Raw genomic sequence first — 16,286 nt, 5'->3', positions numbered from 1 at the left:
TGAAATATGATACTATGAAATGAAATGAAGTTGATTAATAATATGAAACATGACATGATATGAATTGAAATGAAATGAGATGATATAATATGGGATACTTTTATGCAAAATGATAATATGAAGTGAAATGAAATGAAGATGATTAATTTGAGATATTAATCAACTGGGATGAAATCAAATTAAATGAGATGAGATATTATGGGATGAAATAATATAATCTCAGTAAAATGGTGGTGATTTACTGAGATTTTTTTCAGTGGACATTTTGGAGAATCCCAAGTTACGTCCAGCGGCTTTGTTTCATATTCCCACATTTGTGCACTTTCACAGATACTAAACAGTTAATAAACCACCGTTATTGCACATTTAAACCTGAAGAAACACTAAATAGACAAAATAAAACAAATCACACAACTTCACTCCTCGCGTTCCCGCTAAAAAGTCAAAAATTGCTGTTACACTGTGCGAGTCATAAATTATACACTTATGTGCGAGTTGTCCGATTTGAGCACTACCTTGACCCATAGACACAGTCCACTGAGTTTCTCGCTGGATCTTCTCAGCTGGTCGCGTTTCCGATCCGGTGGTAGATTCTGCGAAGCACTGCTCTTACTAGGGCCAGTGTTAGCAACACTCCGGCTTGAGCCCCGTGAGTTCACCTACACGTCAAGCGGAAGCTGAAATAGCCTCGATACTTTTACGAAGTATCAAAAAACTCGATTAGCAAAAGCAGCCGACTCGGTATATCAATTTTGTTTATTAATCAGGCAAAAGAAACTTAATCGATACAGCCAAGCCTTGCTTTCTTATTTCCACCGTTGTATCCTTTTAGACATTTTGCTTACGTTTAAGCCTCAATTGAAAAAATATATTTACAAAATTTTCCCTCATATTCTCGTGAATTCTACTTATTTTACTACTATAAATTCCATACTTTTTTATTTCTTTAATTCCTTAATTTTACACAAAATGCACTATTCAAAAACATCAGTAAAGTTGGCATTCTACAACTATAATCTGTCAGAACCGTAAAAAGACTTTATAAACAACACATTAATTATTGTGTGGTTTAAACCATGGGTAGGTTTAAATACATTTTCGTCATAGTGTTAGCCTAGAAGCCCTACTACATTTTTTCCCAGAGAACGACCAAGTATTACCTAAATACAAGCCCATAGTGGTATTACAGTAATTAATTTGTACTATATTTCGAATTCTAGGCAAACATATTAACAGCAATGCAGGTGATGAGATATGAACTCTTAGAGACAGTAATTTAAGTTGCGAGGTGAGAGATAGCCAAGAGAGCTGTACCTACCAGCACTTATGATAGGAACTAGGTGGTAAGAATATTTATTATCATATATGGAATTGGATGAAGATATTGTTGTTTCGGATGAGCTATAGCCAAATAGAAGCAGTAGCTCGATTAAAAGAAGCACTTGAGAACAAGCAGAATTAGTTTTTTTTTATTTTTTTAGTAGAAATTGGGTGAAGATTGAGAAAAATTCACTCAAGCGCCTGGCACCACCCTTTTATGTTAAATTTGATAATAAAGACTCGTATCCAGGGCCGTAAAACAATCTAAAAAAAAAATTAAATTTGTTTTAACAAATGGCAACATTAAATAACGATGTTCTTTCGCGGGGTTCGTGAGAGATGACGCGCCGGTGAATTCTAATATAAATTTGACGTAATTCTTCATAGCAAACATCTAAATTAAGGTTAATGGTATTTATTTTAAAATGTCGCTTAGTGATTTAGTGAGTTTTCACCAAAATAATAACAATAGTTGTGTTTTCAGACTTCACGATGGCCGATCAAGTCGAGTCAATGTCAGACGCCGAGTTACGAACAAAATTGGCAGAGCATGGATTTCCAGTTATGCCGATTACGGCTTCCACGCGGAAACTTCTCGTAAAGAAACTGAAGATGGTCTTGGATAACAAAGGTAGACCTCTAGCAAGTGACAACAAGGCGGAGAATAGGCGGTCTTTGGCGCGGTACTCTAGCGGTGAGGAGTCTGACTTAGACAACGTGAATAAGATCAAAGACAAACGCGGGCGTCGAGCGACAACTGGTGGTAGCATGTTGCCACCGTCTGTCAGCAAAACGAGAAGAACGCCTTCCAAGAAAAGCTCACCAGCCAGGCGTGATTCGGATAAGGGCTCTGAATCTGAGGACGAGAAGTCTGTGATACGACACGAGGAGGTTGAAACGATAACCAAGCGGCAAGTGACACGCACCTTTGTCGGTAATGACCAGGATGACTATGAAACTGGCTCTGATAGTGATGTTGATGTTGACAAAAAAACATCTACACCATTCCGCAGCAACTCACGGTCCAGTGATTACATATCAAGTACTTTACCAACTAATGATGCCTCGACAAGTCCAAAGTCACCTTTGTTTTCTCGCCCTTCTCTGCCAAGCACCAACTACACCTCACCTATGTCATCTTCAGATCATTTGAATTCCATAAGATCAAGACTGGGTCTCACATCTACACTCGGTGATAGACCATCTATTGGAAACTATACCTCTCGATTTTCTAGCAGTACTTATAAACCTGTCACAAGTACATACCAGCCTTCAACGTCTACTGTTGATGAGGTGGAATCTCCATATTTAAGTAACTTCACCCGCCGCCTGTCTTCGCTAAAGGCTGAGCCACCGAAACAATCGCCTTTTCTTGACCGAGACACAACCAATGGAAGCACAATGATACCTCGTCGGTCTTATATAACTGGAATGGCCAGATCTGATATAGTCGATTATAAAATGGTAAATGAAAAGAAATTTTTGAAAAATAACCTCGTATCTCTGGCTCTGGTTGGTCTTGTGGCTCTTTTTTTTTTTTGCTTATTTTTTATGTACATGGTAAAAAAGAATGACATAACATCCGTTGTGGATGATCAGAACAGTGTTATACCTATTTGTCATTTGAATATACCTGGTAACAGGCCTGGTATCAATTGTGTGCCTAAGGAACAAGTCAGCTATGCTAAAGACCTTTTGAAGGTAATTCATCCAGAGTTGACAACACGAATAGCATCATACAAATGTGGTCAACCAGGAGCTATGCCTTATTTGACTGAGCGAGAAATTTTGGATATTGCCAGGTCTAAAGCAGACTCGACTGATGTAAGCCAGTGTCGCACAGATCTGAATAACTTGCAGGTGCTGCTAATTAACAATCCCAGGTGGGGTCTCAATGTTGTACAACTAAAAAATCTTTATACAAAAGATGCAGATTTCTCTCCAATATCCAACACTGATTTGATTGTACAGCAAAGAACTAAAGGTAGCGTTGCAATCACATTAACTGATCCATCCACGCCACTCACTTGTTTATTGGTGAACACAATTTATTCAGCTGGATCGACCATCATTATTGTAGCTTTCATCACATTATTAGCTGTTGCTGCTCAAGCCTTTTACAAATTTTATTTGAACTATAGAAAACGTAAAAATGATGAAATCTATTCACTTGTTGGACAGATTATTGATGTAATTTCTCAGGAAACTGTAGATAGTGGTGAACCTTATATATCTGTAGATCATGTTCGAGATACACTGATATCACCGGAGAACAGGGAAAAACTAGCATCTGTTTGGGATGCTGCTGTCAAATTCATACAAAGAAATGAAAGCAGAGTGAGAATGGAGGTTCAGTCTGTTGATGGAGAAGACTCCAGGGTTTGGAGATGGATATCAAGTAACAGTCCTAAAAGGAGTGCAGCATGGCAAGGACAAGCATTTGAAACTCAAGAAGGCTCTGTTAATAACCTAACTGTATCACCAACTCCATGCCTTAAAATACGCCACATGTTTGATAAAAATGATGCAAACCCAAATCTAAGGACAGTCATTCAAGATGTAATTCTCGAGAAATGTGGTGACAGATGCAACATCTTACATATTGAGATAGAGAGGAGCTCGTGCTGTGTATATGTGAAATGTGCGAATCCGTCAGACGCGGGCGTCGTGTACCGCAGCCTTCACGGTTGGTGGTACGAGGGTAGACTTATCACTGTTAAATATTTGCGTTTAGAGCGCTACATGCAGAGGTTCCCAAATTCTCCATCTATTGGACCATATTTGAAAATGTCCCGTCCTCAACGCTCATGGGATGAGTAAAGTAATATGATGAACTTATTTGAATAGAATTTTTGTCATAATGGGGCGAGTTTACAATTTAAGACTTAAAGAATTAATCATTTTATTTATTCTGGTCATAACAATATTTATACTCACCTTGATTCCCTGCTTTGAACAAAATTGATTTTTGAAGGGTTTTTATAATATAATAATTTATTTCATAAAGCAAACCTGATTTGTTATAATATTTTTTTCTAAGTATATTTTTAAAACTAGATGTAAAAATAGTGTTTGAAAATGCTAGAAGTTTAAATTAAATCAGCCAAGCACTAAAATGGTATTACTGAAAATACAACTTTTAAAAAGACTTCACTTTTAATTTGATTTTTAAGTACTATCTACCTAGTAATAGCTAACATTCAAGTTGTTTCAAATCTAAAAATTTGGTCAGATATGTTTGGCAAAATTGATCTGAAATATAGAAAAATAATATAGGGCTCAGCGTAAAATTGAATGATGCAAACATTTGCTCATGAACTGTAAATATGTCACGGGTTCTAATTGAATAACCTGTTTTAGTTTTAATACCTATGATTTGTTATTCAATTTACTAATGTTTTGTTTAATGTGTAGTTTTAGATAGTTTTTAAGCTTTAGTAAATAAAGAAAATCAGTCGTGAAGGCACAATGTTATAAGGTCTACTATTGTCTGGAATGTTCTGAGAACTGTTCATACATGTAAGCTCTTATAATATTTTTTTTTTAAATTAAATAAAGCCTACCAGTCAATATAAACACATAAGCTTTTAACACAACATGCACAGCTCATAAAGGACAAGATTTGATTACTTTGAAAAATGTAATTCAACAATTGACTTGAAGATGTTTTCACCTTGACTGCATAATAGTTTAATATCTACTATATTTTGTGTAGTTAAAATTTAACATTCACTTATTCGGTAAATTGACATGTATTTTCTACTAACGTTTGTCTTAGAGTTAATTTTTATGGAATGATTTTCATTTTTTTAAATAAATTGCTACAAATAGATGTAAGCTAGTTTCATTGATGCATCACAAACTTTGATCAACGGCAGGGGGAGGCAGCTCAAATAATCAATAGTTGTCCATATGATAAGAAAAGTATTGTAACTTACAGAGTTAAATACTTCCACATAATCATAATATGTGTAGATATGTGGACTTTTTTTAGGAAAGTTAGGGTCTGCTGATATCAAGTGGTTAATAGAACTCTGATAATATCCTCGTTTTTATGTCCCTAAATGAGTAAATGAACTCACGCCCCATCAGGAAGTTAGGGGTTGCCGGAACCCCTAGACGTGCACGCCAGTGCGCACTTTGAGACATGAGGTCGAATCTTAATTCTATTGTTCAATGGTTACCCCACTACGGCACACATGATTGGTTCGCGGCAGAAATAAGTAGGGTCGTGCTTTCTACACATGCGCGTTTCTAATACGCCCATACCGCCGGTGCATACGCAGCTTTAATATACAATTAAATTATTATTACACGTCACCCTTTTTCTGACAAGGTCGTCTAGTTTGGTCTACCTACGTCCAGGAAGGTCACTGATTGTAAAACGTTAAGCCTAATACTTTATTATTTTTGAAGGCACACAATACGAGGGCGGCACTGAAAATTTCGGGAATTAACGAAGTGACACAACATTACTATTTAAAAATGTATTTATACATTTTTCCATACGATGGAACCAATCATTGAAGCAACCATTCCATTCGGAAGTTGGGGTCTCCAAAATGGCCCTTTTTGTAGGCGTCCACAGCTTCTTCAGGTGATGAAAATCTCTGTCCACGCAATTTATTCTTTATTTTAGAGAAAGTATAGAAATCATTAGGGCTTAGGTCGGGGCTGTACGGCGGATCGTCTAATAATTCTATGTTTTCTTGCTCTAAAAACTCTTTTGTTCTGTGCGCGGTGTGAGAACTCGCATTGTCGTGATGGAGGATGATGCGGCGGTTGCAATTCTCTTTACGGAGTTCAGAAACGACCTGTGGCAAACAAATGCTAGCATACCATTCTGCATTAACCGTTCTTTGTCCCTCAAGAGGAATAGTCGGAACATGGCCGGTTTTGGAGACAAACGTGGCCACCATTTTTTTTGCAACACTCCGTGAACGAACAATTTTTGTTGGCTTTAACTCATTTTCGAACACCCAAACTCGTGACTGCTTTTTTATTTCGGGTTCGTACGCGTATATCCAGGATTCGTCACCTGATACAATGTTGTATACAGCATTTGAGGATCCTGCGTGGAATCTTTCGAGAGTTCTGACGCACCAAGTAACGCAAGCCGCTTTTTGCTCTTCACAGAGCGAATGCGGTATCCATCGGGAAAACAACTTTTTTACACCTAATTGTTCATGCAAGATTATTTGTATTTGACTCATGCCAATGTCTAAAGTTGCCTGAATTTCGCGGTATGTCACATGTCGATCTTCCTCAATCAGCTTACGCACAGCATCAACGTTTTCTTGGGTGACTGCAGTTTTTGGACGACCTTGACGGGGATCATCACTGAGCTTGACACGTCCACGTTGAAACTCAGCAAACCAGCGATAAATTGTGGTTTTGGATGGGGCTTCATCACCAAATGCAGAAATCATCCGGTCAACACACTGTTTTTGTGTTAAACCACTTCGAAAGTCATAATAAATCATCGCTCTTGAATTTTCTCGAGTCAATTCCATTTTCTCAACGACTAAACAAGTTTGACAAAACCTCGTGACAAGACCGAGAATCTTTTTTTAAATAAATAAATGGTATTCGATTTTTAAAACCAAGGAGTTTTCAATTAAAAAGATTTTAATATGACAGGAACAGTGGAAATATTCCATTCCCGATACTTTTAGTGCAGCCTAGTACTATATAGGTCAATGACACAAACGCGCGGCCATCTTAAACTCAGCCGGACAGACGTCAAAGTCGAGCTGACGCCGAAGCAGAAGATGAAATTAAATAAAACTCAATTTCAAAATAAAAAAATATATTAATAAATCCCAAAAATAAAACTTTACTTATATAATAGTGTACAGTTTTCAATAGTTAATAAGCTGTATCAAGGCTTGGTAGCAGCGCCACTTGTCCGGTAAGTAGAAAGGTTCGAAGACATGCGGGAAGGGCGCGTCCCAGCCGGTCACTCGAGCTATCGGTGCCTCCAAGTGCAGAAAACATTCCTCCTGTTCAAAAGTAGAATAAATGAGGCCTATAAAGTCAAAGGCAGCTAAATCCAAGTCTGTCAAATATTCAGGTAAACTACAAAAATCGGCCCTAAACACCACATTAGGGATCCTTCCGATCCATCAAAGTACTGCTCTTGCTAGGGCCAGTGTTACCAACACTCTCGGTTTGAGAAACTGAAATAACTTTGTTCGGATAGCTGCGATATTCTTTATTTTAAAGCAGATTTATAAAGAATGAGAATATTACTAATTATCTGAATTTTAAATGATGAAACTTCGTTTATTAGTACTTAGTACAGAGCAAAAATAAAATTTTTGTGCTGAATTTGTTAGAGATTTAGCTGCATTTGTTATAACATGAAAACACTAAAGCGTGTCCAACTAACTAAACAAGATAGCGCCATTGTTAATCCATTGTACGACATTAAGGCATTTAGTTGCCTTCGATTTCATAGGCCTCAAATGTCCTTAACTATCACGAAGAAATCACGAGGTCCGGTCTGTGTGCTTAGTGCGAGTTTTTTAACGTTCTCGATAGCGTAAAAGTTAAGTCCAAGGACATGGGCCACTCTCCATATACATTGCACGGCCCACTAAACGAAGTTCAAGGACAGTAATGAAATTAAGTTTAATTAACAGACTATATATCCCTTTTTTTATTTTAATTCCCCAATAGCTCTACTATGAGGTATTTCAGGGTTATCCATTCTTTCTGGGACACCCTGTATATAGATATGGGGGGTGGGGCTGACCTGCACGGTGGCGGCGAGCTCGGCGCCGAACCCCGACGTGAGCGGAGCCTCGTGGGATATCAAGCACCGCCCAGTTTTCTTCACGGACTGGAACAAATAGGGAGACAGTGGACGAAGAACTTGATTTGTTGGGATTTATTAAGCAACGAACTTTAATTTTATTGTTTTATTACTTAGGTAGGCCGACGAGGTCACGGCCCACCTGATGTTAAGTGGTCACCGGAGCCCATAGACATCTACAATGTAACTCACCTTAAGACAAGGGTTATAAGGTCTCAGTATAGTTAAAACGGCTACCACACCCTTCAAACCGAAACGCATTACTGCTTCACTTCAGAAATAGGCGGAGTGGTGGTACCTACCCGTGCGGACTCACAAGATGTCCTACCACCAGTAAATGAGTCGTCTATTATCAAAGCCGGCAATCTGACTTTTGAACAATATTGGTAAATCAGAAAAACGAATTAATGACTTTGTATTCCATTGGCAGTCACAAAACTCTTCGGAACGACATCTTAGATAAATAACAGGTTAACTATTAACCTTTATTTAATGCAGGTTTTGAACCGTATTCTTTGAAGGAGACGATTATATTCAAATCAATCTGTATTGACATATCAATAACATTTTTTTGTCCAAATGCACAGATTGCCACCTTTGATAATAGACGACTCAAATAACTTAACATTTTGGGATTGAGTGAACAACGAACTATTGGTATTTTGCTGCAATTTTGTAATCGTAGTAGCGTGAGGCGGGAATTCCTAAAAGGATCGATACCTATTTCACACACAAGATAAGTTAACCAACCGATAAGTTATTAAATCGGTATGTATTTTGTGTCAATAGGGAAATATGCTTAAAGAAATAGGATTTTAGAGTAGTTTTTTTATTTTTATTGCATAGATGGGTGAACGATCTCACAGCCCACCTGGTGTTAAGTGGTTCACCGGAGCCCATAGACATCTACAACGTAAACGCCACCACTCACCTCGAAACATGAGTTCTAAGGTCTCAGTACAGTTACAACGTCTCCGATAAGCAAATCGCAGCGAAAAGTTTGGCGGGAGCACTCACATTGCACACGGTCTCCTCGTCCCAGGGCAGGATCGACTGCAGATCGATGACGTCACAGGTGACGCCGAGCTTGTCCCGCGCCATGTCTGCTACCTCCAGCAGCACGTGAACCTGCGTGCCCCAGCCCACCAGCGTGGCCGCGGCGCCTGCCCGGGACAACATTGCACTTATACTGGGCGTTAAGAGACAGCTTCCGAATAGGAAGACAGAAGGTAGTACTGTTACGCCGGTAAGAGTAACGCCATCTATCGCCGAATAGTCGAACGAATATCAAAGGATCCAGAATGCTAGAGAATTACAACGCCATCTATTTTCATATAGCGGAAACTGCTACTAGAGAGGTGTGGACAGTCAGTCAGTAATCAGAACTACTCGAAGCGAAACAGCGAACGGATCACCTGAAGCGAGGCGGAACAAGCAAAAGTTTTAGTGTTTGTTGAGTGTTTTAAAGTGTTTAAGTGTTTAATACAGTTTCTAAGTTGTACTTTGGTGAAAATTTATTTATCCCGAACCCCAGCGGGTAACAGTACTAATGGTACTGGTGGTAGGACCTCTTGTGAGTCCGCGCGGGTAGGTACCACCGCCCCGCCTATTTCTGCCGTGAAGCAGTAATGCGTTTCGGTTTGAAGGGCGCGGCCGCCGTTGTAACTATACTTGAGATCTTAGAACTTATATCTCAAGGTGGGTGGCGCATTTACGTTGTAGATGTCTATGGGCTCCAGGGACCACTTCACACCAGGTGGGCTGTGATCTCGTTCACCCATCTAAGCAATAAATAAAAAAAATCCTTTGATGTTGGGACGGAAAAAAATAGATCCTTATTTTAAAAAAAACATATTTTTTAAACGTTTTATTAGCATTATTTAGGCTCCATCATGTTAGTGCAGCTAAATGAAACGATAGTTTCATAAAAAAATACATTACTTTACTAAAAAAAAAACCAGCAATGAAACACAAATTCAAAAAGAGTTGATGCCCCAATCAACGAACACCCGGGCGTGGCGCGGCGCACACTCGCCCGTTTTTTTTGTTTTTTTGTATTGCCTTGTGTATAGTGTTATGGTGAGTGGTTACCGTCACCCATTTCAGCAATGCCGGGGGCAGAGTCAAGCCGCTGCCTACCGCTTAATACTCTCCACAAGCCTCGTTTGAAGGACATGTCATAGCGCTCGGGAAACACCGTGGAGGGGAGCTCATTCCATAGCCGAATGGTACGTGGCAAAAAGACCTCCGGAAACGCACTATGGATGACCGCAGTGGCTCCAGCACAAATATTTAATAACAACATTTGTCTAGATAACTATCATTAGTACTATCGTCTGTCTTCGTTTTCGGAAGCGGTCTCCTAACATCCAGTCTAAAACAACCAAATCAATGAAGCGAGAGGGAGACAGAGAGACACGAGAATAGAGAGGCACTGATTGTTGATAAATAATGTTGAGAGTAAACTTAAATAAAACCCAGACCGGTGTGCTTAGTGCGAGTTTTTTAACGTTCTCGATAGCGTAAAAGTTAACTTAGATTTGTATGCAGTTTGAACAGTGCCCCTAGCGGCAAACTGTATACCACTGAAACTCACCGACTCTTAACGTCTGCGCCTTTCCCAGAGGTAGCGTGTAATCCTCGACGGGTACTTCTTCGGCTGCCGACCTGTACAGTATCTTCGGTTCCAGGAACACGCACGGGTCCCTCTCGCGGATGCAGGCCAGCAGCAGACCCTTGGCCGCTATGGGCCCCCGAGGCACCACCACCTTGAAAATACACGTTTTCGTTTATTGCAACGTGACTTAGCTCACGGCCGACCTGGTGCACAGTGCTTACCGCAGCTCATATTTATTTTTATTGCTTAGATGTTTGGACGAGCTCACAGCCCACCTGGTGTTAAGTGGTTACTGGAGCCCATAGACATATAAGACGCAAATGGGCCACCTTGAGATATAAGTTCTAAGGTCTCAGTATAGGTACAACGGCTGCTCCACCCTTAAAACCGGAACGCATTAGTGCTCCACCGCAGAAATAGGCGGGGCGGTGGTACCTACCTGCGCGGACTCACAAGAGGTCCTACTACCAGTAATTACGAATGCACCGGACATCTTATCCTTTAGGCCATGACGACTTATTGTATTGAATAACGACCCTCCCACCCTTGAAAGTGGAAAACATGTTTGCTTCACGCGCAGAAGTTCCACAATGCCCTCCACGAAGGCAGGGACCGCAGTAAATGGAGGGTAATTGTACCAGAGAGAATGATGCAGTGGGGGTCACGATTCTCTGTAATGAGGTGAGGGACGCAAGGAGGTTACGCGCAGAAATAGGTGGTAAGTTTGAGGAATTAAAAAAAAATATGTAACTACTTCACAGAATAAACGATCTGTCAGACTGTGGAATCACCCTTTTCAACTTGATAAATCCATATATATATATTGTAATACCGTCAGTAGGAAATTCAAAAAAATATGTGTATTGAGTTGTTATGAGTGTGATCCGGACCATTACATTGGTCATCCTGGATCCATGGAGGCCTTTGCTTCCTGTTGGGTCATTTGCTGCTAGCAGAATATTATGAATAATGAAATAAGAGAATAATCAGTTAGTTCTTCTGCCCAATTAATCTGATAAGATAATCTTAACTCACCCGGAGACCGGGAACATGTGCAAAGAAGGCCTCCGGACTCTGGGAGTGGTAGAGTCCGCCGTGCCCGACCGCACTGCAAGGCGCGCGGACCGTGAGGGCGCCGCTGTCGTACTCCCCTCCAGATCTGTACCTGGCTTTGGCAGCTTCGTTCACTATCTGAAAAAAAATAAAAAAATTCTAAAGCAATCTCAAAATTGTTGTGTTTCAATGGTGAAATTTGTTACAATCTTATTAGTATATGTATGTAAATATGATTTTTATTTATTTAATTTTCTCTTTCTGTAATAACTAATATGTGACATATTATGTACGTACTTCGTTTTTAATCTATAAATAAATGAATGGTTCATCGACACACAAATCATATGCCTTTTATGTTGTTAAACTCCATCAAGAAAGTATTTTTTGAAATTCACCCCTAAGATAATGACTTAAGTGATGTAAGTTTATATGAAAAGTCTGTTACTTCTAGAGGAGGAAGAATCAAATTAAAGATTAAAGTTTAGATAAAAATATCTAAATAATAGATATAAAATTGCTGTAAGTATTTTCAGCATAATATCTTGATTCAATTGTGCAAACCCTGGGTTGATTTTGTCATTATGCTAAGACATAATTGAGAAATTCCAAAAAATATTTTCTTGTTGATTATAGATAGGTTGAAAAGTCCATGGCCTAAATTCAAATTATTTTTAACAATCTCATGTTGATAGCCATATAATCATCAAGTCAATACCATCAATAACTTTGCATTTGCCCTACCAGATGACTTTAGAGGGCGGTTTTTTTTCAAAAATAAAATATTCCATTATAGTCATAAAGCAGTCGCTTCAGGTCAAGGTTTTTCTTCAGTATTTTGGGTTCTGGATATAAATATATCTGTGGCAAGAATTAAAAATGTGCCTACACTCAGAATATCAAATATCTGTATCAATTATTCTCACAGGGAATCACAGGAATAATCAGATAGATGAAGAAACCTTTAAGTGCATAATACCCAATGTTTAATTACCTGATCAAATGCTGGAAATATGTAATCAGCAAATTGTATTTCAGCAATAGCAGTTGCGCCTGCAGTGGCTAGACCTATACCGAAGCCAGCAATACCTTGTTCACATAGTGGAGTATTGAAAACACGGTCCTTGCCATATTTCTCCTGGAATAAATAGATTGCTTTAATATAGGTAGCTGTGTTATGGTCTCCCTCTCTCTCTCTCTTCCTCTTTCTCACTATAATGCAATGGTCTTAGATTACCCAGGTCACTTCCCAAGGTGACTATCTGACTTCCTGGAGAAGCTGAGATATTGTTTGTATGACACTTTCACATACACTAAAAATGGACTGAATATTTGGATGTTAATTTGCTGCAAAATTCTTGTTCATTGTATTGTATACTATAACTACAGTACAATATACTAGCAATTCTCTGCAAAGAAGTCTCTAAGCTACACCAATTTTATGTGTGAAATATTGCAACCAGACCAAAATTTATACTTTTTAATACATAAATGGTATTCCATGTCTCTTAAATAATTTTTGAAAATGCATTTCATTTAATTAAATTAATTATTCTATTAGACATCATCTTCACGGCTTTTCTGCTGTGAAGTGGTTGTCAGAGCTCATGTATATCATAATGTGGAGTGTTTATTAATATTTTTAAATATGGCCACCTGACTTTTCAATGATCAGACTTGAACAATTTAAAAACATAAATAGAAACTTTGAAACTAAGCTCTGAACTGAACTATCTGGCAAATTTTGTAGTGAAGAATTATTTTTACCTGTAACCCCAAAGCACATCTGAAGACACCCCCGAATGCGACATCTTCACCGAACAATACAGCAGTTGGATCATTCTTCAATGTGATGTCCATCGCATTGTTTATTGCTTGCATCATATTCATTTTTGTCGTTTCTCCTGAATAGCACATAGAATCTCGTATTTTAAGTGTGATTAACTATAGAGCTGGCAGGCTCACTATTCAACTGATTTTAGACAGTTAATAGCAAAAATGCTGATTTATGAACAAGATATTATTTGATGTGTATTATTAACACCCACTGATATGATTATGAGCGCTTCAATGCACTTATCTAAGAATTACAAAAATATAATAGTATTTAAGAAATTATAACGACTAATGAACCAAATTAAAAGTTAAATTAGTACAATTCAAATTGTTCAATAAAAACATGTTTGCTCTATATATCATAAAAATCTCAAGTCACACTCACCATCTACGGGCCTTTCTTTATCTGGATAATAAATAAAATGTGAAGACATTCTTTTAGCGTAGTTATTAACATTTCGAATTAATTTATGGAACACAATACTTTTTGTACTTAAACTTGTCATTTTTAACGTCACGAAATCCAACGACTGTTGAATTGGGTAATAAGCTGTTATCTACTAACGTAATTAACTTTGCTTTGATTAAAAATCATTGATAAAGTGTGTGACGAAAGAATTAGCATTTTCTCGCGTTAGTCAGTATTGTTTTCCTACTTGTTGAAGTTCAGTTTTTATTACAACTTCGACTCTATTTGTACGGGATAATGTTTACTTTCAAATATCTTGTCTTTCGAAACAAGTGTAGTGACGGCAATACGGGCACGAACTTTGGTCTTCGAGAATACTTTATTAAAATGAGTTCAATTTACATTTTAAACAAATTAACGAAGTTTTCCAAAAAAATATTGATGAGCCTATCATTAACATATTATGCACACAAAATAAACCTAACATTAATTATGAAATCTTCAGAATATTTCAGTAAATTGAAAAACTATTCGTTTTTAACCGCTTCGCGTTATGTGCCGAATCCGAAAATTCAACATTAATCAACAATAACATTACTAAATTTTCATGACGTTGACGTTGACGTTTTCAATATAACGAGAAGACGTCACTGTCGTTTTTTGTCCAACTTCGAATATTGGAAGGTTTCAAAACCAAACTAGCTTCGAAAAGCTATCAGGCAACCTGATATAGGTAACTACAGCGGAATCCCTAATAAGCTTGTTGTTAATATGATACATTACACTACATTTATTGTTGTTCACTACTGCTACTACTACTATACATTATTTGAGTATAGATATGAGCTTAGCTTAGCTAGCATAGCTTAAGAGAAAAAAATCCACCCAGTTCAGAACTCTCTACGTTATCTTAGTTGTTATAAAATTCTTCAACTTCAAACCTACTTCAATTGTAATGTACTTAGACTTCTATAAATATATAATATAAAACCACATCAAATATCTCATTGAATATTCCATGCATAAGTGTTAGTAAAAAGAAAGTTCCCACTGCCAAATGTCACATAATATTGAGTAGTTTTTGTTCGCATATATTTTAATTAACATAGTACTAATATAAGTATAATAACTAACCATAGTATAATTAACATAGTATAGTCTATCAGGTTATCATTTCGAAAATTGAAAAGTTTAAATTAATGACACGAAAATTCATGAATTTGCTATGTATTGCTGATTTCTGTTGAGCAATAGATGTTGCTTTCAAGGGTTTTATTTAGCTACTAGCAAATACCATTGCACAAATAACTTCGTAGATAGGGTAATCAAATTGGATTGAAACATCATAATCTACATTTTAATAAGTGTAATCCTCCAAATGAAGCTAAATTTTGGCACATAATTATTTGCCTTATAAATAAAACTGATCTTATTAAATAACACTAAATTTGTATTTGTTAATGGTAATGTAATTTTTAATGACATTATAAAATATAAGTAGTTGTTACTTATATAGGGTTTGCATTGATTTTTGTATTTACTTTGCATTTTATCTGTATTTATTCATTTTGAAGCCGCACCGCGTTTTATATTATAATGAAGTAATCAAATTTATAAAAACGTAATACCTATAAATTTTTACTTAAATTTACTTACTTGATTAAAATTATTTTTTTTTTTATTTTTTTATTGCTTAGATATGTGGACGAGCTCACAGCCCACCTGGTGTTAAGTGGTTACTGGAGCCCATAGACATCTACAACGTAAATGCGCCACACACCTTGAGATATAGTTCTATGGTCTCAGTATAGTCACAACGGCTGCACCCACCCTTCAAACCGAAACGCATTACTGCTTCACGGCAGAAATAGGCGGGGCGGTGGTACCTACCCGTGCGGACTCACAAGAGGTCCTACCACCAGTAATTACGCAAATTATAATTTTGCGGGTTTGATTTTTATTGCACGGTGTTAATCCTTCATCGTGGAAGTCAATCGTGAACATCTGTTGAGTACGTATTTCATTAGAAAAATTAGTACCCGCCTGCGGGATTCGAACACCGGTGCATCGCTACATACGAATGCACCGGACGTCTTATCCTTTAGGCCACGACGACTTCGAATTAACACGGCACTTTGTGAGTACAATAGAACGATGGATTATTCTAATATAAATAGTAAAATCTTTGTTGTTTTGTTTCATTCATCTTTGAATGACATAATTATACTGTATTT

General features: G+C 37.7%; 2 protein-coding genes across 4 annotated transcripts; one reads left to right on the top strand and one right to left on the bottom strand.

Annotated features, from left to right (window-relative positions):
- The first annotated feature begins 1,601 nt into the window (after positions 1-1,601).
- LOC114251697 (inner nuclear membrane protein Man1) lies at positions 1,602-5,152 on the top strand. 3 transcript variants are annotated; one of them, XM_028186053.2, is made up of 2 exons: positions 1,602-1,724; positions 1,805-5,152. In XM_028186053.2, exon 2 carries the CDS (start codon positions 1,813-1,815, stop codon positions 4,138-4,140), a length of 2,328 nt encoding a protein of 775 aa, XP_028041854.2. In that variant the 5' UTR covers positions 1,602-1,724; positions 1,805-1,812; the 3' UTR covers positions 4,141-5,152. The 3 variants fall into 3 exon arrangements, with proteins under 3 accessions (XP_028041854.2, XP_089585763.1, XP_089585764.1); XM_089729637.1 differs by having other exon boundaries at positions 1,605-1,731; XM_089729638.1 differs by having other exon boundaries at positions 1,641-1,731; positions 1,793-5,152.
- Positions 5,153-7,112: 1,960 nt separating this feature from the next.
- BckdhB (Branched chain keto acid dehydrogenase E1 subunit beta) lies at positions 7,113-14,652 on the bottom strand. Its single transcript, XM_089729635.1, has 8 exons — positions 14,029-14,652; positions 13,575-13,711; positions 12,802-12,945; positions 11,790-11,945; positions 10,734-10,905; positions 9,155-9,300; positions 8,078-8,164; positions 7,113-7,322 (listed from the first exon to the last, which is right to left on the bottom strand). The coding sequence occupies exons 1-8, from the start codon at positions 14,147-14,149 to the stop codon at positions 7,182-7,184; spliced, it is 1,104 nt and encodes a 367-aa protein (XP_089585761.1). The 5' UTR covers positions 14,150-14,652; the 3' UTR covers positions 7,113-7,181.
- Between the last annotated feature and the right edge of the window lie 1,634 nt (positions 14,653-16,286).

The sequence above is a fragment of the Bombyx mandarina genome, chromosome 09, assembly GCF_030267445.1.
Source record: "Bombyx mandarina strain Sakado chromosome 09, ASM3026744v2".
NCBI classification, from domain to species: Eukaryota; Metazoa; Arthropoda; class Insecta; order Lepidoptera; family Bombycidae; genus Bombyx; species Bombyx mandarina.
This window is presented reverse-complemented; position numbering and strand designations above follow the sequence as displayed.